General features: G+C 37.9%; 2 protein-coding genes and 1 pseudogene across 2 annotated transcripts; 1 reads left to right on the forward strand and 2 right to left on the reverse strand.

Annotated features, from left to right (window-relative positions):
• Nucleotides 1-3,695: 3,695 nt before the first annotated feature.
• On the reverse strand, nucleotides 3,696-19,276 carry LOC148959203 (kelch domain-containing protein 1-like). Its single transcript, XM_089110563.1, has 11 exons — nucleotides 19,125-19,276; nucleotides 17,421-17,664; nucleotides 16,334-16,569; nucleotides 15,598-15,869; nucleotides 14,499-14,618; nucleotides 9,914-10,095; nucleotides 8,644-8,782; nucleotides 8,004-8,061; nucleotides 7,157-7,248; nucleotides 6,713-6,868; nucleotides 3,696-5,546 (listed from the first exon to the last, which is right to left on the reverse strand). Exons 1-11 carry the CDS (start codon nucleotides 19,250-19,252, stop codon nucleotides 5,353-5,355), a joined length of 1,821 nt encoding a protein of 606 aa, XP_088966689.1. The 5' UTR covers nucleotides 19,253-19,276; the 3' UTR covers nucleotides 3,696-5,352.
• Nucleotides 11,104-14,367, forward strand: LOC148959204 (uncharacterized; annotated as a pseudogene).
• Nucleotides 19,277-22,188: 2,912 nt separating the features above from the next.
• Nucleotides 22,189-25,519, reverse strand: LOC148959205 (uncharacterized). The gene is made up of 2 exons (XM_089110746.1): nucleotides 25,470-25,519; nucleotides 22,189-25,224 (listed from the first exon to the last, which is right to left on the reverse strand). Exon 2 carries the CDS (start codon nucleotides 25,180-25,182, stop codon nucleotides 22,417-22,419), a length of 2,766 nt encoding a protein of 921 aa, XP_088966872.1. The 5' UTR covers nucleotides 25,183-25,224; nucleotides 25,470-25,519; the 3' UTR covers nucleotides 22,189-22,416.
• Between the last annotated feature and the right edge of the window lie 1,259 nt (nucleotides 25,520-26,778).

A 26,778-nucleotide genomic window follows, 5' to 3' on the forward strand; every position in this document is an offset into this window, starting at 1 on the left:
AGGGTTGTTTCTAATAAAGTTCCCTTGAAACTGGCCAATTGTAATAATCAGAGAGATTCATATAAAATTCTGAACTTCTCAAAACATGTAAAATAGTTCTATATGCCGAAAGTTAGCCAATGTTGAAGATACCTACAGAAGATCGAAATAAAATTGCAGTTACCTATGAATTTGTAGAAGCTGAGAATTATCTTTCAAAAGCCCTTTTACTCAAGCCTGCCCCCTCCCTCTCGCCGCTTGGTCGTTCCGCCGTCCCTGTCTATTCCCTAGTAGGTCCTTGCCTTTGAAGCTACATTACAGGGGACCCAGGATGTGAAGACGAGCTATAGTCCACTGTTGCTTTACAGGGGACAGAGAGCTTCACTATAGCTCGCGCCAAAAATTATAGTACGGGTTTCATTGTCTTCGATGCCTTTTCCAGGGCAAATCCCCAGACCGACTATAGCTCGGAATATCCACTGTAGCTCAATTCTGGTTGGCTACTGTCAACAAAGAACGAAACTTCTGATTCGTCTAAGTTTTAATATTAGACCATTCTGCGCTCAGTGTTTTATATCTTATCTGGAGAGGCATTGTGATGACACATTGCCAGCATTGCATGTTTGTTAATCGCATTTGATAACCTAAACCGCTGCTTTCAAATGTTGATAGTAAACACTTGTGGGCATAAACACATTTTTAGGGACTGCAAGGAAACTTTGTATTTCGAAAATCAAACACTGAGAATTTGACTATAGCTCGAGCTACAGTTGCTATAGTCTGGATCCGCTCCTGGAGAAGAAAGTACACCTTTAAGGAATCTAGAGAAGATGGCCCGGATGCCACAGTCTCCATTCATTTTAACAAAGATGGCCATTCACCAGCCAAAATGAAAATCACTGGACTTTGCTACGCACTTCATAACAACATTCAACGCAAAACCCTCGAAAAACGTATTATTTTTAAACTTAGTACTCTTATTCCTAATGGTCTTAACAAACAATTTTCGTATCTTTCCTAATCCAGGTATCATTACTTTATATCTGATCTCATCGATACGCTTTCTACCCCCTCACATATTTCCATCTCATCTTAAGTTCTTCGTCATATTTCTACCACGTTCCATTTAGTTAAACTTTACTCTTCTTTTCTCCATTTAACCGTTACTCTTCCTATTCTTTTTACCGCTTTTATTTCATTCTTGTAGAAAGTCGTTATTTTATGATATTAATGTTTGCTTATTACTCGATGTACAACACGCTCAACACCATTGACTATCTGTGTATTTGATAGTTTTGATAGTAATATCATAAAAGCCAGATGACTTGGACTCATCGAGGCTCGCGTGAGTTACCGGGTTCTTTAGAAAATCTTTGTAGTGGGCTTTTGCAGTACCAAGCTTATAAGTAAGATTTTGGGTTATATTTGCAAATAAAGTATTAAAAGTTTGATAGATTTTTATGGTTTTAGGTTAACTTCCCTTCAAAACTTCATTGAATGTTTTAATCACAATTTTTCTTATTTCTAGTCAAATTTTAAGAATATTGCTCAGCCTCAGCTCCCATTTTTGTCTCCCATTTTTCAGCAATTGCCTGTTTTGCGATGTCCAAAACAGAGAATTGCATGACTGACATCTCTTTATTCAAAAAGCGTGGTTTCGTTTCAAATGCGGGCGATGTTCCCTTGAAACCATATCACATTTGAAAAAATAAGAATGCTTAAGGATACAGACTTAAATGAATGTATATTCAGACTTTATGTATATAATTAATGAATGTTTATAAGAATGTATATTCAGGCTTAAAACGAAATTTTCTTCTGACTATCGAGGCTAGACAAAATTTATAGTACTCTTATAAAAAATAAGTGTATTGTTTTCTGTCCAAAAATCCCTACATATGTTTTTAGTAGAAATCTCCCACGTAACTTGTTAGGCCTCTACTTACGCCAAGGGAAAAACGCTCAAGACATAAGGGGAGGCCCAGCCAATTCGCGACCTTTCATTCGTTATGCAGAGGGGAATAACCTTGGCCTAAGGAAGGCGCCGGGTATTTCTATTTTTCACTGCGTCGGGTGACTTCCTTGTCTGACATTCATAAACTAATTCAAATCGACGAACGGAGAGGTTTCGGACGCATTTTCGACAATTGCGGACAAAAACTGTCGGACAAACACTTTTTGCTTGACGCAAAATTTATGCTAAAACCAACAGTAATTTTGCATTTATCAATTTTAACAACTATGTAGGTGCAATAGAAAAACTTAACAAATAAAGAAAACCGAAAGCAACAAGGAAAACTAGCATTGAAATCGTAGTACAAAAATGCTAACGTTGTCAAAATGTGATTAAATCAAAATCTTTTCTCACGAATCGAATGGTCTAACGCTTGGAAGTTTTCTATCTTACATGTCCTATTCTACAACCGTTAAAATGATTTTTAGGTGGACGTTATATGATGTCATTTCCTTAGAAAATCGAACTACTTAGAGTCATTTGTAGTGTATATTTACCAAAATCCAGGGATGGAAAAACCCTAAAAACCTACAAACTTGATTTATAGGAAGGTTTTAGCCAGAAAACGAGGAAGACTTTGTTGATAAAACAAAAGTTTGCGTTTTTGTTCTTGTTGTTTCAATTGTGCAAAATTATATCACAATTGCACAATGAAAGAATGGAAATATTGATGTGTCAGGACAATTGATTCTCGAAAAACTTGGAAAGAGGCCTAATGCTGCGATAAAACTTGTGGGTAAAGTGTAAACGGGGTCTTTATGGCCACAAAACCATGGGATTTCTTTGAAAGAATCAACATCAGCATCCTCCTGACTTCTAAGGCGCACAATAAAACCTTTACACGGGCCGTATTTAATGCACGTGGTCTTATCATCATCACAGCCGTCAAGAGAACCACTAGATGTGCATGTTTTCTTTATTTGACATCAGAGGCTAAGACCCCGTTTACACTGTCCCGGGACAATTTTGTACCGTTACGGTTCGCAAGTGTTTACACTGTCGCGGTTCCAAATTGTTTCGTTTAGCCGTTCCGTTTACACTGTACCGGTACAGTGTAATGGCTTCAGAATTTAAAGGTAGAACATGGTTTAGAAGAAGCTGTATTTAGTCAACCAAGGCTTTTATTTTGCCGCCGAAGTCAACAATCGAATTTTTATTGAGAGTTAAAATGCAGTGGAAGGCCGATAAAAACTTTACTTGGACGAACGACAAGGTGGCTTTAATTTTCAGTGTTATTTTAGACTACAAAACTGCAAAGTCCAATCAAGGCTTGGACTGGGAAACAATACAAGCCTTTTCTGTGGTTGCCTTTTCTTCAGAATATCCTTTTCTTCAGAATTTGACAACGTAGTTACGCCACAATCAAAGCCTCGATTACCTCAAACAGCCATACAAAAGACCTCTTTGTGAATCCGTGACAAAATCGTCTCGGATAGGTGTTTACACTGTCCCGTTCAAAAACGGAACCGTGACGGTACAAAATTCGTTCGCTTTCAAAGCAGGGTCCAAACTGTTCCGGATAGCAGAGCAAAATCGTCACGGTTCCACAGTGCTAGTGTAAACGGAAGGGCGAACCGCGACAGTTTTGTCACGGTTCCAAACTTGCACGGGACAGTGTAAACGGGGTCTAAGAGGGGGTCTTAATAGAGAGGGGGGCTTATTATAAAATTTGGCATGGTTATAGGGCTTGATGGAGAGAGGGCTTAATAGAGTGGGAGGGGGGGCTTATTAGAGCATTTACGGCATGCCGATTTAGAGCGATTTGCAATGATTCATGATCATTTGAGCCAATTCACGATGAACTTCGCAGATTTATTATGACTGATGATGACTCTCGATCACTCACAATGATTCACGATGAACAATGCTTCATGATGATCAATGCTGGTTCACAACCATTTGCATTCATTCACAATGGTTCGTGATTATGCTGAGATATCGCAAACTTGAAGAGCGCGAATGTGAAGAATCTGGTTCGGATAATCTGATTAACCTCATACGTGTCGAGGAGATTTTTGGACTGCATCAATGAATCACGGGTCGCCTATGGTCAGAGAACGCTCTCCTAAAAATATGACATCTAGCAAAACATGGTACCTCTCCGGATTCTTCGTGGAGATTGTTTCAGCGGTATCAAAGAGCTTTGTCAATAATTGGAAATTTTATCGAATAGAAAACCTTAATTCCCACAATAGGCATTCCTTTCATTGTACGGGTGCACAATTGCTGGATTGTGTGCTGCAGCTTCCTTTGAAACTGTGCCAACTTCTCTTTTGGCACGGCCAAAATAAAAATTTGCAAAATTGACTTGCTGATGACGTTGAGTCAGCATCATTTCGTAGCCGCGAGCAATAGAAAGCGGGAAACTAATTAGAGGAAAATTGGAATTCTTCGCATAGCATTCTATTACGGAAACCGTGTCACTTCGTTAGTTACTTACTCATTTACTTACTTACTTACTTACAGGGTCCCCCACTCCTATATGTACTCATTGTTCGTACATAAAAAGTATTCACTTCTCATGTAAACCACTCATTTTCGTAAAAAGCTTTGATTCGTTGGTCACACAATTCGTCATCCTTAAGTGTATTTCAAAACATAGAGCGTGAAATGCAACAAGTTTTTTTCTAAAAAGCCTAAATGAATGAAAGAGTCCTAATGAAGCATAATTTTAAAATTGTTCTTAAATTTAAGTGATTTTCAGCCTTAATATTCTTATAGACTGTAATCTTATAAACAGGTGTAGTAGCGATATTTTAAAAATAATTTTGGAAAATTTTTATTTAGATACTTTGGTTTCTGTCTTCTTCATGAAGGCAAAAGATCTCTACAAAGTTAGACAGAAAGATTTTGTTTTCACTCTTGGACTCTCTAAGGCTGTGTTAACATCAGATATTTTGGAACGGTTTCGTTTAAATCGCCTCGAACCAGCACCAAAATAATTCGTCAAGCACACTTCTACACGGGATAGGTTCATTTTTGTGACTGCAGAGGCGTATAGTGTAGAAATATAAACTTTGATGCCTAAAAATTGATAACTATGTAACAACTTCTATTAATGGTCGCTTTTCCTATCACCATTCATTTAGAAACCGTTCCACCAGTTTGCACGAGAGCTTTTCGAAACAGTATCAAATGCAACTTTTCGCTAGGCGATCCGGTGCTATTTAAGATGAACAAGAATGGAAATTAACAGCGTTTCTTCAGGTTTCTAGAATATGTTTGTATGACCTAGCTATCAGTAACAACATCGTATTGAAAAAACAGGATACAAAAATTGTTTTACAGAACTCATAAATACTGCGACAAAAACGAGCCTACGGGTGCATAATTCGCAAGAGATCGAAGAGCCCTTGACTTCATAAAGCTGCATAAAGCTTCATAGGCAGTTCTAATAAATCGTTATAAAAGTCTCCTTCGTTATTTCCGCCACCAAAAACCATAATACTGTCCTCTACCTTTCCATCTTTGCGATGTCTCTTACGCTTTAACAATTTATGACCGGCTCTTGCAATATTACTGTTTGTCTCTAATTGGGACCAGCTTCTAGATGCTGCAATACAATGCAAAGCCAAATGTCACAAAGGCACAAACAATAATTTTGATATTTTTCTACTAAAGAGGATGGATGTTGGAATAAGGATAGCAAGATATAACATAAAATTATAGAAAGACAGGCGATCGTAAACCCAACAAGATTTTAGACGAGCCAAAGCAAAACACTGGCATAATTTAAGTCAGTACTGCAATTGATCCATGTTATTGTCACACCCAATGTAGCTTGAAAATTTGAGTAGGTGAGCGGAGTGTAACTGTAAACAGAGCTAAATTGAATAGTTTTAAAAACAGCTAGGTACAAAACAAACTGATGCTATTTTGGAAATTGGTAGATATCTAAAAAAGTTTTTGGTATCGCAAAGTTTGACTTGGCACGAAATACTGAAGAACTTTTCGCCCAATACTTTTCTGAGTATAAACATCGGATAGTCTCATAAGCGCATCCGACGTTTATACTGTGAAGAGTGCCGGACGAAAAGTATTTCAGTATGCTATGTTACCGTTATTTCGTGCCATCTTCCAAAATTTGTGAATAAAAATAGTTGCTGATCATTGGTGATAGGTAAGATTTAGTTATAGGTTAATATAGATTTTACTTAATTCGATTTCATGTTGCCCGTAGGTGCCAGTTAAAGTTTAAAAATTTGAGCATGGTTGATTGAACTCAAATATCGAGAAGAAAACATCGAAAATGCTGAACATGTATTTATTATCCATGATTCATGCAAAGGCTCCATCGTTACTTTTATTTTGAGTTTGCAGAAATGCCACTGTAACGGAACAAGCGTTTTCGCCAAATTACAAGGCCTGTCATTTTTGGGCTTAAATTTCATGTGACTGTAATCAGCAGTGTGATTTTAAGTGGAGAAACTACAAACGGAGTTGACTGTAATAAAAACCACGTTCGTCCCCTTGTTTAAAGGCGTTTTTCCCGTCAGTCAACCGCTGAGATTTAACAATAGGCTTTATGGTCGATAGGCAATAAGCGGCGGGTTTATGAACAAGAACACGATGAATTAGAATTAGTTTTACGTTGCCAATTGTGAAATTAGAAATTGGTCTATTGTTAAGTAAAAGCAATAGGAATGAGCAAAGTGCCTTTAATCGAAATGCCAAACAGAATAAACTCTCTTCTTTTAAAACAGCAAAGTGTATATTTACCTATCCTGAAAACGTGAACATCGCTGAGTGCTTGGTCCCCATTGTAACCACCGCACACAAGCATACTTTGCTGATCTGAAGTGAGCATTGCTCCATGCCAACTTCGTGAAGAAGGAGCTTTGCCAACTACTTCTAATTTCGTGAAGTTCATAAGTCCTGTTTAATAATAAACAAAACAAAGATCAGACAATTCAAAGAAGAAAAAATACAAAATAGCATAAATGAATTAATATAATCATTTTCACTATAATTGTCAAAGAGGTTTAATGAAAGTTACAGGTACCCAGGTGAAAGTTAAAAAAAAGATATCAGTATTTTCCCAAAAATGGGTTCTTGTTATAATACCAATAAGCAGCAAAGTAATCCAGCACCCTTAGCATTCAAGAATTTCAGCCCAAAAAATGTTGACATGCCACTCGAAACCAGGAAGAAGAGGTGACTTACCAATGTCAAGGGTCCAAAGATCATCAAAGCAGGTCGGGGCGTCCCAACCGCCAAATATGTAAAGCAATCCGTCAACCAGACATGCAGAGTGCCTAAAAATTTCGATTAAAATTAACGTTGTCATTACTTCTTATTACTTAGGGTATAAAAAAGAATTCCCTAAATATCCAATTCTATATTGGCGTGGGCAATTCTGTGAAATACAAGATGATGATAGACAAGGCTTTCAAAAAACAAACATTCTAAAATATACTTGAGCTTTCTTTCTGATAATCTTAAGAGTACAAGCCGTCAGAACATAGATCAAAATCTCTGAGTTTAGCTAGGAAGTGTATATGTATACCCATATATGGTTCGAAATAGGCCAATCAGAAATGCGAGCAAATGACTGTTAAGGCTGCCTAAGTAGTGCAGCTTTTCTAAAGGAAACATTGCTAATAAAGTTGAAGCGTGAAAACGAACTCTTTCTCTCTACACAATAACAGTTCTTCATCTTTATGTAGAAGGATTCTAAAACTGCTAGATGGAACGGAAACCGGGCTATGCCATTATAGTTTTCGGCACAATTTTTGTATTGCTTATTGTGCATTGGAAAGTGGGGGTATCAGGCCTTGGAAGTCATGTATTAGAAGGTGGGGTATTGTGTTATGGCAGGAAGGTGAGTTATTTCATTCACTGGTTGAAGAAGAAAACCAAAATTTTCTTTTGGAGACGTAGGAGTTATGCGAGGAATATAAATAACAAAGTATTAATGACGAATTAGCTTCCGGTAAAAGTAACCACCTTAGCATCGCAACTTTTGTCCTTAAATAGTTTGACTGGGGTATTCAAACATTGACTTACTCACCCAGACCGGGCATTTGGTTTTTCGCCTCTGACTATGGGTTGGTACCAACTATTTGTTTCTGCAAGAAATCAAACTGTGCCATAATCATGATGACTATTTAGAACATATTACATCTATTTAGAAGCATATCAATCTTACAAACCAAGCATATTACAAGAAGAATATGAATGTGACAAAATTATGACTATAATGAAACCTAAATAAGATTAATACATGTTTCGAATTTTTCAATTCTGACTGCATGAGCGGAAAGAACGTGATGGTTAACCTCTACATGTGCAAGATAAGCTAAATATGTTAAAGATTTTCTGGGCAATAGTCAATAATAATTTTTACTAACAGATTACTGTTATTTTGGCTCATAAGATTCAGAAACACACAGCAGTTTGATATGTGGCCACATCTCCAGCAACCTGTAACAAATGCGACTATTTTCCCACATTTAAAGACATTTTAGGGTGTTGATGCAGATTACGTGATCAAAAGACAAAAACCTAGAACAACATTATTATGTGTCATCATCAGATTGTCACTATATTGAGGCATACATTTGGTTATTACACTTTTATATCTATTTATATTATACTATTAATGGTTATGTTAAGTTGACAAGAATAATTAGATTAAAGATAGTTGGTACCTGTGTTGAAAAAATAAACTTCATTGGAGCATCCATCTGGCATTGGATCTGGGTTCGGGTAGACACCACCGAACACCAACAACTCGTCATAAACCAAAGTACAAGAATGATAAGCTCTAACAGGAGGCTTTCCAGTGGGCTGAAATCAAGCACCAGATTCATTGTATTCTACCGCATCTTTTGTTTCAATTTTATTCATTAAATTTTTGAAGAAATGTTCTTTATACCTCTTGAATAAGCACTCAGTCTTGAAATGAAAATTGTAGTGATTGACTCAGCTCAGGTATCAAAGTGCCAAATCCTCATAAGATTCATAGCTTCCTAGTTCAAGTTTTTTAAGAGATTAAATCATTGTTTCATTAAAATAGAGTTCAGATCTTCTTAGGAGATAACAGATTTTCAAAAATTTCACTCTATGATGTTTATCTCTCAAATAAAAACAAAGTCAAAAAATTCAAAAATCGATTAAGCACTGGTGCCCTTAATCAGGGATTTATGGTATGTGTCAAGATAAATAGGATGAGAAATATGAAAGTAAAACCAAAATAAAGATAATGTAATAAGCCTTTGCGATTAATATCACCGCTCTGAAGAATAGTTTGACAAACGCACTACAAACTGCAATCTCAATTTTGGCTGTCCATGTTCAACATGAGATAATTAAAAGGGTGTAGGTAAGTATGCCTGGTGATTAGAATGCATTTTGGCGGGTATTGCACACTGTAGACATAGCACATGGACAAAATTTTAGAAAATTGATTGATTAAGAAAGGCAATAGAAAAAGGCACAGTGGGTCGTTTGGTGGACACCTTTGGTGTATGTCATCACTCAGAAGGCACCATGGCCTATTGATAGGGTTCAACATTTAATTTTTATTTTCTAGTGTCTTATAGCATTATAGAAAGGTGGATGTATGCTGCATAATATCATGCAGCTTCCCCTCCAGCCCCTCCCCCCAGGTGTAGTCGCCCCTAGATCATGATGTATAATTACAAAACATGCCTTGATGGAAGGAAAACTCAGAGATTAAGCTATTGCTGACAAGGACAGTAAGTGTTGTTTTGCATCAAGAAACCAAAAATGCATCAAAGGCATGGCAGATTGGAAAAAAATTTGTAGATCATTTTTAGATAAATAACTCCTTTGGGGTCAAATCCAGATTTTTTAACATCCATGCTTTGCAAAATTTCTTTGACAATTCCTTCAATTAAAATAAGAATCCTGATGGTCAGTTAATAAAGATACCCACAATTCCAATTAAATGCAAACCTCTAGTTTCCTCCATTTCATTGTGTTCAAGTCAAGAGCATGAACATCACTGTACCACCTTTTGCTCTTTGAGCCACCAAACACAAAAATCTGTGACGAAGCCTCGCTGTATGTCGCTGTGTGTCCCATTCTTCGAGATGCATCACTGGATTCTTCATCTATCCTCTCAAAGTGATTTGTACCTGTGAAAAACAAATTAAATTAATAACAGAATACATATTATAAAGCCCAATTGTTGACCTCACGACATGTAAAGTTTGGAATGTAAAGTTTGGAAGCGGGACAAAGGGATAGTGAAAATAATTGGTTGCTGAAGGATTTCGCAAGCGAAAAGCAAAAAAAGTTAAACTCATTTTCAACCTTTTTTTGCAGAGAAATTCTTCGCAAGGAATCCCAGCAGAAGTTCATTGCGCATGTCCATGACCTATTTCGTGCGGAATTTTTCGCATTTCGCTAATTTTTTGTCACTGGAGATTGGGCTAAGGAAGCGAGCCAACCATACCGCGTGCCTCCACGCTCGCTCGCCACGCGTGCCTCCACGAGGCGAGCTATTCACCGCTTCCTCAATGTCAGTTCCCACGTTAACTACCTGTTTTGGTCTTTCTTTCGTTTCTTGACACTTCTTGGTTTCATTTCCACCAGAATGCTATTTCGAAGGCCGATTTAAATGCCATTTGACAGGGTTGCCTTTTCACTCATTTAGCTAATTCTTCATCGATAGCTTCATTTCTTCACCGACAGCTTGATTTCATTTGTGTAAGTGTACTCCTTTTCATACATATTTTAAAAGTGAGCTTGGTTTACCTACTTATTGTCACAGGAAAAGGACACAAATGGGCTTTGGGAGAAGAAAGGTGTCTGCCAAAAGAACAGCGATTAATTGTCCCTACCAAGGAAGGCGAAGGTGAAAATTGATTCTAAAACTTATGTTTTAGATTTATTCCGTTGTTCAGAACTTGAAAATTGCGTTGAGTATGGGAACTATTCATTTAATATTTTGTCTGACACTGATCACGAGAGCATAAAATAGAACCTAAAAGAGACGAAACTGTGACGGGTGTCAGATGAAAGTTTGAGTTCGAAGATTAAAGCTTAGACAAGAGGTTTTCAAAGTTTACATGTGAAAAAAGTCTTGAAGTTTGAATTCAATGCACTATTATCATGTCTAGAGAACTTTCTGTCTTGTTTGAAAAGCTGAAACATTATATTGTTTTACATTTCTATGGCCGAGCGAGCAGTTAGTGCTGCCAACAATCGATGTTGCCCTGAAACAAAGCACTTCACAAGCATACACCAAGATGATGAAGACTGCGTTTGAACTGGCCATGAATCCAACTATGCCCTTGAAACATTTCAAGATCCTCGTCAAGTGCCAAAAGCAGAATGGGGTTGTCTAAATTGAGGGCAGAGACAGCAACAAAGCTGCAAGGGAGTACGTCCATTGTATTTCTGATGCTGTCCGAGAGAGGTGCGCTGCCATTATAGCCAGTCAGTATTTCGTTGTCGTTGATGTCTGATGGGTCACAAGCGAGAAAGACAGGCTCTGAAAAGGAGCTGATCGTGGTGAGGGTGGAAAGGAAGGGAATACCATGCTATTTAGTCCTTTCCCTCCTGGAAATGAGCACTTATGGTGGTGTGGATGCTGACTCTATAAAGAAGGGAATAGACAGCACCTTCAGTGAAGAAGGAGTCGACCGCTGTCAGCAGAAGAGTACGAGGTGAAGATGGTGTCCGCGACTGCTGATGGTGCAAGCGTAAATACCAGCATTACACTGGCGTTTTGACGCAGTTGGTAGAAAATCGAGACTGTCTGCTGTAGATTCACTGTGCCAACATCGCGTAGAGCTGGCCTTTAAGTCAGTGACTGGAGAGTCACCTTTCAAGGCGTGCGATGAAACATATATGTCAGTTTGCATCGCACTGTGGAATTCTGGAAAAATGAATAACGAAGTACATGCTGCTTGCAAGGCATTGGGCATAGAAAACCACGAGATTCATAAACCATCGACGTAGAGGGACGAAAGTTTTTCTTGATATGTTGCCTGGCTTAATATCTGCTTTTGAAAATACCTTAGCCGAATGCTCAGGAAGAGCAGAGACAAAAGCAAAGATCAGAGGTTTGCTGAAACAGTTGCAGTCATACGAATTCGTCTCCAAACTTGTAAGTTATGTGGACAATTTAGAAGCAGCAGGTCCATCATTTTTGGTATTTGAAGGGAATGTTGTTATCCCGTACAAAATTGCTGAATCCATCCAAAGAACATTCGATAAGTTGAACGATCTGGAAGAGAATGCGGGAAGGGACGAAGAATTGCTCAACAGCTATCTTGAAAAATTCAAATAAGAGTGGGAGACAAAACAGGTTTTAGGAATTTACCTTAATGAAGGTCATGGAAGAAGAAAACCAGGAAACAGAGAAAACGTGGATGTTCCTATTTCTGGCATTCATTATTCGGAGAGAGGATGAAAAGTGGCATATATGGTTGATTTACTATAGAACAAAGGAAGGGGTTGTGGAGTACGTGTTTTCGTGTGCCTTGTATGATACTTTCCTATACTTTCAACATTGTTTTGGGGGAAAAGGGGGACGGAAGTAGTTGTATTCGGGAAAACAAATGAAAAATTAAAAAGCACAGCGCAAAGTGTTGGGTGTTCCAAGTAATTTTGGCAGTGATTGTTCCTCTTTCAGAGGCAGGCATAAATGAAAGAGCTCATTCGTTGAATGGAAGAGATTTCGCAGTTTTGCAAGACGCAATTTTGGAGATCTTTTCAAGAAGCCAAAGATGTTATGGCGACGTGTTTTATATTTTAGGAAGCTAGAGTTTCCAAATCTTTGCCTTGTTATCGAATTGATCACATGTGTTGAAAGGGCCTTCAGTTTACTCACTCTCCTTCTGAATGATTAACGATTGAGTATGAGCCATGTAACAATGGAAGGTCTACTCATCACCAAAGCTAATGAGAGTGTCTGGTCAGAAGCGGAGCGATAAGGACTAATAGCACATGCTGTGGAAATGTATTTAGAAAAGCGAAGAAAGGTGCAACTCGCAAGCCAGAACAGGAGGGAGAGCAGCCCTCGAGCAAGAAGAGACGTGTGGAAGAAATCGATAAATCACTGATTCAGAACCAGATTCTTCCGTTTATGAATCAGATTTTGACGAACAATAACATGAACAAACTTACGATACGTGTCATATTACTTTCTTCGTCGTCTTTGCCCCGTATTCTCTTATAAGAAACTTTTATGGGAACTAAGCTCTCAGATCACCAAAAGGTTGAGAAAATCAAGCACTAGGAGAATATTACCCGAGATCCTGCAGGCATTCTTTATTTCGTCTGAAGCATGCACTTGTTTGTCGAAACTCTATTGCCTCGCAACTTTAAGTAATTTATGAACAGGTGTGGTTCCTTATAACTGGCTTTAATGTTAATAAAAGTATACAGGAGATCCCCACTGATAGATATTGTCGCTTTCTAAGGACCGGTGAGAAACTGTCAGCTCTCAAAATCTCTTAATCTTAAAATTTCCACTACTAGCTGAATTTATTAGCTTCGCTTAATAAAACATGTGTATGTTCCTGTGACAATGAACTCGGAAATAACAACCCTTCAGATACTTAAACATCAAAATGCCAGTTTTGGAATGAATGCTAGTTTGTAACTAATGTTATAAAAAAAACTATGCTATTTAATTTTAATTCTGTTCAAACCTTGTTAATGAGAATGTTGTTGATTTGCGACTATACGAAACTATCATTTTATTTCTGTTGGAGAATCGCCATCTTGTTTTGTAAACCTAGCTGTTAAAGACTGTCGTTTATTCATATACTTTTATTGACGATTTTCAAGAGACTAAAAATCGCCCGCCTGACGTTCCCGGGGAGAGCCATGTACCGCTCGCCTGCTAAAATCCTCACGGCCAGGCCTGCATTCACACATCAAAGTAAGAATAGAATAAAACCAAATACATTTGATGAGGATCCTCAAGGCCTATGGTATCCCATTCAATCTACTGAGAGCAATAGAAAGAGGTACTCGAACACTAAGGCTAGAATACAGACACCTGATGGAAAGACAGGCCAGTTCGATATCACTGCTGGAGTGCTCAAGGGAGCAGCAGACACAACAGTGTCACACTACTAAAGGCTTTGGTTTTTTGTGTCCCAAAAACATCAAGGAAAGTACCAATGCTTTGTTTGGACAACTGATGGATTGAGTAATTTGAAAATTAAAGCATTAAGCCTTCTCTTTATCTTATTTTTCAGTGCTTAAAAATTTTCCAACTGACCAAACAGGGAATGTTGGCCTTAGCCTATTAGATGGATTTTAGTGAAAACTTTTCCAAATATGATTACACATTACTTCTGGCCATTTCACTTAGACCAGACAAAACATTACCATGAACAACATTTGATTCACTTTTTTTGAAAACACTTGAAAAGCAAATAGAAGATTTTAGTCATTATCCATCAGTAGAAAATAGCATCAAAATTGTCTTAAAGTAGTGTTAAATAGCTGGTCTTAAAATTTTCCTGTGATTGTAGTAAGACCTGCTTAATTAGCTTAATAAAAGTTGCTTACGTACCAAAGTTATACTGCCAGATAGAGTCTTTGCATATTTGATTCCTCATACCTTGCCCACCAATGAGAATGGCCTTGTCACCTTCAACTTCACAGAATGTGTGTCCCCATCTTGGTGATGGTTCTGTCATGAAAGAAAAAGAAAGAATAACAGGATAATGAATAAAATATCCAAAAGACTGCACTTGTTGGATGTCTGTAGTTCTATTGTAAAGAAAGCATTGATTTATAAAGGATGAGGAAATTAACAAGGGTTCAGCCACATCTTTTGTATTCCTGAGAAACTGAACAAACAAAGAAAAACATAACATTGGGCCTCTTATTGAACAAAGCATGGTTCAATGCCTTTTATGCATGACCTTTTACAATAACGAATATTTAAAGGGGCTGGGTCACATGAAAGGCCACAGGACAATGTTGTTGTGTAGATGCTTGTGGATGGGGTGGAATGATTCTACACAGCAACTGAAGTGAGATTTGGTAGAACAGAGAATTGCAGTGCATCTAGAAGATTTTAACATATTTTCTTACTAAAAAGTTATTTTTTCATGGCCAAAGCCTGAAAGAACTTCTAAGTATATTTCAACATCATTTAATTGATCTGTCCATGGAAAAGAAGCGTACTGCAATGGAAACACAAGAAGTGAACTTCCTAATGAGCGTTTGGCCGATGGGACAGTATGTCAGTATGTCCCAGGTTCTTATAAAGTGAAACATTGCTGCAAGCATCAAGATAACATGGCCTGCCATTTTGTCAGACACACTGCTTTGATAATTGGTAAACAAAATCCCTCTTACACACAGATTGTCCCACACAAAATGTTTTTTAAGGTCACATGACGCAGCCCCTTTAAAAGAAGATATTTGCTTCTACTGGTAACTCTAGCCAAACATTTTTATTTTGCTCTGTGGAATGTGTGATAGATAGCCAAAGCAAGATTTCAAAATAGCAAATATCTTGCATTGTATAGCATCTAAGATACAAGATTGAGTAAACATAGAGAAGAAAACTTTGTCCAACTAAAATAGCACAACAATTGAGATCCAGGATTGAAGTTTATAATCTCCTGTGGATAAAGCCAAAAAATAAATGGACCTCTTACCTTGAAGGTCAAACAGCCCAGGTGTGGCAGGTGATTTTGCAGTTGTACAAGTTCTGCTTTTATTATCAGAGAGATTCTTGAAACGGTAAGGAGATTTTTTGATGGACTTTTCCATTCTTTTTATGGGTGACATCAGGTCATTACTTATTTTCTTAGAATTCTCTTTATTGCTATTCACATATTTTAAAGTTTCACCATTGATATGCTTTTTACGCTCATCTTTTTTATCATCATCAAAGTCAAAAATAGATTTTCTTTTCAAAGGTCCACCTCTAGAAATAAAAAAAGCAAAACCATTATATACTTTTTTTTAAACCAAGGGTTGCACCTTGCCATCAGGATAAAAAATATCGAAATAACTGAGCACAAAAATAAAATGCATAATGTAAAATATGAATATTACTTGAGGTTTTAGTTTTTAAACAAAGAAAGCCACAAAAGACTTCATAAAAACTTTAAAGGTGCAGAGTAGACGACAATTGTGTTTGATTTTAATCTAAGAGCAAAACTTTTTTCCTGAGTCAAGTCTGCAGACTTTTTGTTAATATGAAAGAGAGTCCATTCAATGACAGATCTTCTGATCAATTTAAATTAAACTGCTTAATCATCTAAGTCAGTAATTTAATATCAATGGAATCCAAACAGGTGGTAGCCATATGGTTATCATTATTTGACCATGTCAATGCAAACAAAGGTTTATAATTCTTGGTTATAGTTTAAAGATTATCATCTGTACCTTGTTTGTTGGGACTTCTTTGTTTCACCAAACGAAAAGTCCAGTAACGTTTTTCTATTTTCCCTTTTGAAAGGTTTCTTGTTCTTTTGTTCTTTTTCATTTGAATCAGACCTGCTTCTCGGTGACAGCTCATTCTTGGAAAACAAAACAGTCTCACTTGATATGCCTGAATCTTGTGAGTCCATATCATCACTTGCTGGATCAGCTGGAGTTATTAATAGCTTCAGAAGTCTGCCCTGTATCCAAAAATATCCAATTTCAGTAGTGACTTTAAAGATAAACTTTTAAGAGAAACTTTTACAAAAACTGCAATGTATGGTATTGACACAGTTAGAAGGTACTGATTTGTTTAGGAATGAGTTTGAAAATTTAATATTCCTGCAATAGTATTTCTTTCAATATCTCCATTTCGGAGCAAGTCAATGCTAATTTCAAATACACACTTTTTTATAAGAGTAAAGTCTTTAAGAATATTGAGGATCAAAATTGCTAAAATTTAAGAATAATTTAAGAATAATGCCAGGCTTAATTTCATCAAGACTAAAATTTTTCCTTAATCTGAGTTTTCTCCCAAAGCAAAACAACTGTCACCTTGACATTTATGATGAACCAACACATCAAAAAAGATCTAATATTTTTCTTTGATCTTAAGGCGAATTTACACCTTGTGTTGGGCAAGAAAAATTTCAGAAAAATCTTAGGCTCAAAATCGAAAATAGGGATTCTTATAAAAAAATGTGTTAGTTTTGAAAAAAAGGGTATGGTCACAATTTCTGGGGGAAGCCCCTAAGCCCCCTGCTAGGCCTGCTCTGCTTCCCTCTGTAACCTTTACCAATCTTGTCACTTTGGTCTTGCTACAGCACCCTTTTGAATTTTTACTAACAACTTGTGCCACTACTAGATACCTCTGTCTCATTAACAAATGCATAAATTTATGGCAAAAAACTGACCAAGTCCAAAACAGATAAGACATCATTATTTGGTAAGGCATTCTTTCAGCCTATAGCATATACTACAACAAGAGCATTAGGAGAGCAGAGCCCTGAGCAGAGAAGGAATAATGAATTGAAATGTGTTGGCTTCAAACCTTTGCTTGAATTTCATCAGCAATTGATTCCTCATCTTCATTCCAATCCCCTTTGAAACATATTGCTGAAGAATCTTTTGAAACTTCTCCAATTGTTTTGCAAATATTTCTGTCATCACTATCCAAAAATAACTGCACAGACATCTTTTCTTTCATTTTTTCTGACCATTGTAAACAGAAGACAACAAAAAACTCAGGCAAGGGTGGCGGGAAATAGCAATAAAGATCACAGCTTTCTCCAACGCTGAAAATATGAAAAAACTATCAAAAATTGTTTATTGTTAAATCGTTTTTCTAGATTGCCAGAACTGTACATGAAGTAGTTCATCAGCTTAACAAGCGACAATTATTTGTACGATATTCTGCAATTTGAACTGGTGTCATATGCGTTTCGGTAACCTTATGCATTTCGGCCCGAGTACTGAAACGCATGGCAATTTTGGTTATGCAAAATCGTACCCAAGCACTTAAACAATAGAGTACCAAAACGAATGGTGGAATTTAGCATGCAAAATGGTCCCAGTACACAAACGCATGGCAATTTTGCTTATACAAAAACGTACCCAAGCACTTAAACAATAGAGTACCAAAACGAACGGTGGAATTTGGCATGCAAAACGGTCCGGGTACACAAACGCATGGCAATTTTGCTTATACAAAAACGTACCCAAGCTTCTAAAAAACAGGTAACAGAAACGAATGGCGGAATTTAGCATGCAAACCGGTCTGGGAGCACAAATGTTCTGGTTCACATTGTCCAGAATGTAAAGAACAATAGAACTATTTCTAACAAGGGGTACTAACAAGAAGCGGTGCTGTGATTTCCCTTGTTAAGTTTATGCAAAAAAGTACAACATTAATGGCGACTCCAAAGTTTTCTTGATTGAAAAGTGTGAAATTTTAAACTCAAAAAGCATTGTGTTCAATTTGTTAATTATAACTTGTCATAATATCGCACTACAATGAAATCACATGGTTTGAAACACATTTCGTTTCACAATGTTATACTTTTGCATAGGGTACCAAAACGCATATTACACCGGCAAAGTTTTACAGTTTCTAGGTATGACAGAGATACGTTTTTCAAGAAAGGAGCAGTAGAAAAAAATTGAGGCTGAGGATAATTATGGTGTGAAAATGGTGCATTGATAAAATTCAGTGTTATTGCATTTTGTTTGGGTGCTTGCCTCTCTACCAAAATATTTTCATTTCATTTGCTTTCCTCAATCGTAAAGTAAACAAAGTAAACAACAATCCTTTTTGGAAAACTCCTTGAGAGAGTAGATTGCCCTTTAGGCCTTAAAATGTTTCTGTTGAGCATCGAATAATAATCCTTTTTCAGCATGAATGATCAACTTAATGGTAAGACACAATTTCATTGTTTACATCGTTGATTTTCCGTCTATCCAATTTCTATTAACCTAGGCCCGCGCCATCGAGCCTAGACCGGAGGGGCAAGCAATGTAAAGAATGTTTTCTGTAAAGAATCTTTTCTCTTAATGTAGCTCCAATTCTGGAAACATTTTGCTGACGCTATTTTGTTTCTTTTGTACTTGGTTCACTTCAATGCATTTGTTGTAATATAGAGGTCTATCTAGATAAAAAATGACGCTGATTTATTCTTCCATTTAGCGAATGAATTGGCACGGGCCCTGTGAACAAAATAATATTAAAAATGATATAAACATAAATCCGATTTGCTACCTTCTGAGTTTTTTTGGTGTTTGATCAAGACCAAGAACCGTGTAAAATTCCATCGCTTCAAATTGTACCTCTAAAAACAGTGTGTTCCATTCCCGTAATGGCCACAGAAAAAGCGCGCCAAATTTCATGCTCCTCCGACGCGAAAAATAGTGAGCGCCTTCGCTGGGCACTGAAGAAATTTTATAATCCCGGACAACAATGGTTGAGAAAGGAAAGCTTATATTTTCATCTTCCTTTAAAAAATAACCCCCCCCCCTCCCCCAATTCAATGTTGATTGCATATTTTGAAGGAGAAATGATAGAACTACAAATCCAACATTGCTTTGGGGGGAAAGGGGGGATTCGAATTTACAGGGACAAGGTAAAGTAGAAAATTACAAAAATTGCATTTTGTCTCAACATTTTTGTCCGGGATTGTATTTACTACTAGAATCTTAAGCTTGAATTTCAGAAACTTATTAAAGGTCATTCTTAATGAATTATTCCTCTTTTCTATTTGAAACGACACGCATTCTAGTTAATACTGATTTTCAACCAAATTGACCCTCTAAAAATGAATTTCAATTTACTATCTCTTATAAAGAAGAATGTAATGGCAAATTTCATTAACCTCCCTTAAGGCACCGCAATGGGAAAAACCTTTGCGCCAAATTATGCCAACATATCCATGACAACAATAGAACAACATATCTTGAGCAATGCGCCGATGGGGCGTAGTCAAATATTTTGGAAAAGATTTACCAATGACATAATCTTCATCTGGCAAACACAAGCTTGAAAACCTACAGGAATTTATACAATACACCCTATATCATCAACAAAAAATAGATATAAAAACCGTATATAGTTGGCTCCCTTATTTAAAGTCACGCTTCTGGTTTTAGACCCAAATATGCAAAACTATTCCATCAAATTTTCACCCAAATAGCCACACTTACAGTGTCTTAGTTTTCTGGCAAGCGGTGCTTGTCTTTTTAGTGCGGTTTTCAAATAAGACACAAATATCAACCATGGGTGTAATCATATAAATGGGTGTAACACTTAAGGTGAAAGGAAATCAGAATCAGTTTAGAAATCTATTCCATCCAGCCCAAGATGACGCTGGAAATTTCTACTTCGTGTCACTTGTAGTCTGTATCATTTTACTTTTGAAGTAGACAAATGACAGTCATAACCTACTTTCTTGTTACAGTTACAAAAGAAAAACAAAAAACGGATCCGTTGGCAGAAAACATTTGCCCTGCAAGAATCAGTTTTGCCCTGCGAAAAGGTCCTACTTTCATGGTTGGGGGGATGAACCACACCCCCCATATTCCTCTAAAGTGACGCCCCTGTACAGCTTTTTTCGTTGTCATTGGTTTGCCGTGACAACTTGATTCAAGCTAATACTGGCGGAAGGAAAGATTTATATGGGGGTCTCTTATTACTCATGTAGAACTTCAGATTATGCCTGGCGTTCAAAAAAACGTTCGCTGCCAAGCAAAAACTTCACAGTGGTCAGGACATTTCAAAATCACAAGTTATGTGAACAAGAAATTTTGTGGACAATATTTTATAATATAGACACCCAATGGAAAAATCTTTTGTTAGCAACATTCAGCGAAGAAGGGCCTTTGTTCCCAAGCACTTAAATGATTTGTCAGAACTGGCAGCGATATTATCAGTGTCAGTTTTTGTTTCCACTAACTCTAGCCACCGCACTCCCCCCCCCCCCCGACCCTTACAAAAACTTCTCTTTAAACTTCACCTGCATTGAACACGGGGAGTTTGCCCAGGAGTTTTTTATTTTGCTGACTCTCTTTCGGCCTCTGCACAGAATAGTCGAGTGGCGATTCTAGGCATTTATCTGGTCCGTATTTTCTGAATCCAGAAACTTGTTTGTTTTCGAGAGCCAATCACCACTTGTTTGACCTATGCAAACCTCTTGAAAGCCAATCAGAGTGTACTTCACCTCTGCAATCTTTGGCGCGAGCATAGGTGAGATTTGATTTATCGAATCAGAAGCTGAGGTTGCCTTTGCAGCCGTACATCCAACCAATAGGAATCAGAGTTGACGTATGCAATTGTTAACAGTGGACCTATGCAATTGTTTGTTGTAACCAATGAAATGTAAATTGACAATCACTGCTTCACCCCTGCTGAGCAATTAGCTAAGCCAGTCACTCTGTACTGTCTGTTCTATAGTGGTAAGACCGCTACGTTCGGAATGTGGGTGACCCTGGATCAAATCCTCCAGGGTTCGAGCAGCACGGAAGCTTTTTCCTTCGAATTGCAGGTGGATTTTTTCTCCTTTTGGGAAGTCGTTTCCTTGGAATCCCTTTTTGGATCCCCCTATCAGTGATACTGATTTTTTTCAGAAAAAAATTGGGCGCTTCCAACAGAAAAGGGCGTGGCCTCTCTTTCTGACGACTTTTGCATAGGTCAGAATTCAGGCTGGCTCCGCGCCTGTTTGTGATCTATTGGCTTTGCCTGAGGTGGGCGATTAATTGTTACAAGAGGCCACATGAGAAACCTGAACAGAGCTTAAGGGTCGAACGCGCAATTCATTCTCTCCCTATGTAAAGAAACAATAAATTATTCTATAGTTTAACTGCTAGTAGTTATCAGAAAGATATAGATATTACGTAAATGGTTATAGCAATTTATGAAAATTTGGCTGACACACACGCGGGCCGGACAGTTAAGGTCAAAAGGGCCGGATGTGGCCCGCAGGCCGTAAGATGCCCAGGTCTGGACTACCGTAAATCTTCGAATTAGCCCCCTGGGGGCTTATTTTTATTTGATATTTTTGGATGGAGGCCTATTCGAGGGGGGGGGGGGCTTATACGAAGGAGGGACTTATACAATTATTGTAGGCATTGAGAAGACATTATTAAAAAACCTCGTTTATTTTAGTAGGAATCTCTTTATGAGCATTTAATCAATTACTACCAAAAGTATGAATTTCTTGTGGTAATATAATAAAACGCCATATAGGCAACCTCAAATGGAGGGGTTCAATTCGAGAATTTAGGTTAGCAGTGGGGGCTTATTCGAGGGGGAGGGGGCAATTCGAAGATCTACGGTATGCGTTCCAGACATACTTTCAGGAAATAACTTGCACAGTGAGATAGTAAACAAAGAGTGGTGCAAATTTTGCACAGCGTATATAATTTATACAACATTAGAGATATCTGCATCAATTATAAAGTATATTGAATGTTATTTAAGGAGCATTAAATTAGAAACTTTATTTGTAGCAATCATATTCAACATTTTCATTGTCTTTCCTTGGCAACATTAGAGGGCTTCGTTATTCGCAAACATCTGGTTTTGGAACACTAGGATCGCTTTGAATGCACGTGAGCAAGTCATTTCTGATTTCCGAGCTGCGGGTCGATCCGTACATAACTCCAACACTCTTCATTGTCGCTTTTGTGTATTCGTGATACAAATCATAAAATTCGCCCTCTCCACTCCGAAGATTAACAACCACATCCCCATATTCGTTGACAATTTTCTCCACGCCCATCAAAACATGCTTCCAGCCACTTTCCTCTCCAATTTTAACTGGAAACTTAGGGTTGTTGTGAAGTTCAAGCTCCCATTTGTACTTGACGACACCATTGAGAGTTTTCCAATACTTCCTATTGATCAACATGCGTTTGTAATATCCATCTATGCCACATGGTTCAAGAAACCTGCTCGAACTCAGAATTATTATGTCTCCCGTGCTGCCTTTCATGTTAATGCTGTTACTAAACTGCACTGGTGAATCAGGACACACCAAATGAATAAGATCGCTTTTATCACTCATTTCTATAGATGAGCTTAGATCAGCAGATGTGTTCATTCCCTCGTAAAATACAATATCTAAATTGTTAATGCTTCTCATATAGGCCATGCAGCCACCATTCACATTACTTGAAGACACTGCAAGGGAGCATTTTGAGTGCACTGTTACCGTGGCCAGCAGGACTTTCCCATCTTGTCCTCCTTTTTCATGGATGCCAATAGAATTCTCTCCGCTGCAGTACGAACTTCTTTTTACTAACTTAGACCCTTGTCTCATTGCACTGCGTCGCTTCTTAGCATTTTGTCGCAAGCCGTAAATCTTTAATTGTCTACCTTGATAAAGGACATCATTGGAAGAAGCTTCCATATCAAAGTTGAGGAGCTCGAGGCTGGGAGAATATGCGTCGCAAGGGTTATACGGTGCATCCCTGAGGCCTCCTTCTGTTGAATCGATGATTTTGAAGTTCCTTGTTTCTGTTTGTTTTGCGAGTGCTCCTACGTCAATTTTGTACTCAGAATATCCTTTTCGTTTGATGACGGTGAAATCAAATCCGTTCTCGCCTTTTTTTGTTGCATGCATTGTAATCCTGTCGGAGTAATCCGAACCTGCAAGTATTTCTACATTTTTTATGGTTCCAAACTGATGTTGGTATCCGTTTCCAAATGTTGACCACACTCCGCTTCTTGCATCGTAGTGAATATTCTGAGAGTACGCCACACCATCGTATGCATTAAACGACAGGGTGTTGTGTCCTTCACTACCAAGATCAGCGTCTAGTATGTTCTGATAATTCTGCTGTATTAACCCAATTGCTCCGTCAATATTGAGTGCATCATTCCCAGCTCCGGTACGGATGATGATCTTCTGATCGGAGCGAATGGTCGGCATTGCTCCCAGGGCAACCAAGTCGTCGTAGGGTTTGTTGTCGTTTGTTTTCATGTCTGTCCTTATTTCGAAGCCCCTCAAATGTGCAAACATATTGTTTTCTTGAAGCACGTTGCTTTGCACTTGGTCGGTATTTATCAGGATCATCGAACCTTCATACGGTGGTAATCCAGGCGGTACAGCCCCGGACACACGCGTGCCACCATTTTTGGTTAAGCCATAGAATCCATGTCCAAGGTTAAATCCACTGCTTGCGTAATGGTTACTTTCCAGCAAATACTCACAAACATACCCATTCACAGACTGGCCATTTTGTTTTGGATCCTCGCATTTCATATTAAATTCATCTAATATTCTCTTTAGTCCCAGCGGTTTTCTTTTACCAAAGTCTAGCACGGGTCTAGGGTTCAAAATTCCCCACATTGGCATATGTCCCTGGTTGACCACATAAAGATCGTTTCTGTCAACGTCGTTATCACTGAGAATCTTACTTGCTGTGTATAGTTGGTATCTTGAATATCGGTCTAATTCCATCATCATACTGAATTTTCTCTCTCGCTCGATCTTAGCGTGATCAACGGGCGGCTCGTAGAACAATTCGATTAGCGTTGCTCCAATCGCTAGTACCAAACCAACGACAGCACCAACTGGTCCAAGAACAGATGAGCTTACCACCAGAGAGGCCACGAATGTAGCAATGCCAACAATACTTGAAGCAATACCAAGTGATGCTGATGCGATTTCACCGTAGTTACAAGTCGCTGGGTCAGTATTACAGTCCTTAATGGCACTGCTCAGAGACCATGCATCGATGCCAATTCCAACTACATCGAAAATAGGTCCTAGTACTTTGGTGACGGATTTCACTTTGAGCCACTTCTGTGCCTTTTTGATAAGATTGTACGTTTTTGCTTTGCCTGGCACTGTCTGCAACTTTGCCACATCACTTTCAAATGCCTTCAACACCTTAGATTTTTCTTCCTTCAAAACTCTCTTGACAGCTGTGTCATCTAGAGTCTTTAAGTCAGTATCCAGTTGATCCTTTATCTTTACGTTGTAATCTTTCCATGCATCTGAAGTAGCTTTGAAAGTTGCATCTTTTGAAATCGCTTCAACAACAGTCTCCGTTACTGGGATCAGTGCTCCTCCTCCAATGTCCATCACGGCCAACGTGACAATTGCTTGATTGAGATTCTCTTTGACATCTTCCTCGTTATCTCCTCGCAAAGCTTGGGAGATAGCTGAAATGATTGACGATCTGGAGTATACACCTAGCCCAAAATTTGCCACTTTGAGTTGGCTTGAGACTTTGGTCAGTACAGATTTTGCTGCAATTCTTGCTGCTGCATAATTGGCCAAACCGGCAAAAATCACGATCAAAGATAATGCCTTGATCATGGTACATGCAATTTTAAATTGCCTTCGTAGATGTTACGTCGCCTGTAGAGAAAGCAAAAAGAGTGCTGAAACATGAATAAAAATCGACTATGGAATAAATAGAAAATGGGTTATCTCAAAAAAAAACCACTTGAAAAAGCAGAGTTCAAAATTGTCAATCATTCCAGTCTAGGAACCTAGATTGACATAAAGTGACTAGCATTACTTGGATTTGTGCATAGGATACGTAAAAGAGCTGATTCATACAATGCTATTTAAATGATAAAAAAAACCAAGAAACAGTGTACCTGTGAAATCTTCTTAATTCTTTTACCAATGAATGCAGCAGAGATCTGATGTGTTTGGAGCAAGCTACAATACATGCATTTTATAATGCAATGTCGCTTCTTTTAATTTGTTTAGCTGCATAGGCGGTGTTGAGGGTCTCATCAAAATCACTGAAAAGCACTGATGGAGTAATGGGCATCTAATTGCTCTAAAAGGGTAATTTATACTTTTAAATCCGAGATATTTCAACAAAATACCGTGTGATTGTTGATATCAATTAAAAGCTAAGCCTGGAATTGTGCTAAAGAAACCCCCAAGAAACCAGACCCTGGAGCTTGGTGTTAAACATTGAAGTTCTGTTGCATTCTTTAAAATTTATCTTTTTTATATATTAACAGTTACAATGATCTTGTTTTGTGTCTGAAAGGGCATGCCATCAGCCACATTTGTAATGTCAAGCATCTTCTTTTAGCAAAAATGTAATACTTGTTTGGCGACACTAAATCTTGCTGTAGCTTTCGAAACAGTAAAGAAAAGAAGCATTGATACAGTAAATGGATAGCTGGCAAATGAATATAAAGTTTATCTTAGTAACCAAATAATCTCTTTTGGAAATGGTAGATTCAAATACGCTTTACCGTATTAGCATCATGAAGAAACGCATGAAAACTCCTGCTAATTTATTTTGCTGTTCTGCTATTCTGTCAGCAAGGAAGAGCAAAAGCTAGTGAATATGCGCCCGTTATTGATATTCTCTCTTGCTAACAGCTTTCAATACTTTCAAGAGGTGAAGTATGTTTGTTAACCTATTTAGGCAAGCCTATTGCTAGTAGATGATATGTAAGCAATGCGTCATTATGTGCACAATGCATCATGACATATCTAGGACTTAAGATGACTAAAACTATTTCTAAAAGGTATACTTTTGCATTGACATAGCTGCAAAGAGGCTCTTGCAGAAAGTTCTAAAGTGCTTTTTTATGACAAATAATGCCTTGGTAGGCTTGGGTTTGTCTGACGGGAGTTTGTTGGGGATGTTACACCCCCCAGGATCTTCATGAGTTACTAGTTGGAAGGATGGCAATAACGCTTTCCTCGTCTGAATGTCAGTTGCTTAGTCGGGGTTGGTAACTGTCATCTGATCTATTTAGAATGAATTTGAATACAGATTGTGTTGTATTTAGATAGTATAGACACCACAAGGCATTGAAAAGCATATAGCTTGATGCAAACTGCAGATTAATGATAAACTATAAAATTAGTTTCTTGATAGCTAATTAACAACTAGTTGGCTCTCGAGTAGAGAAATACCAAGTATTACTATTAAAC

The sequence above is a fragment of the Rhopilema esculentum genome, chromosome 10 (assembly GCF_057945365.1).
Source record: "Rhopilema esculentum isolate cy_ngs chromosome 10, ASM5794536v1, whole genome shotgun sequence".
In the NCBI taxonomy this organism is placed as follows: domain Eukaryota; kingdom Metazoa; phylum Cnidaria; class Scyphozoa; order Rhizostomeae; family Rhizostomatidae; genus Rhopilema; species Rhopilema esculentum.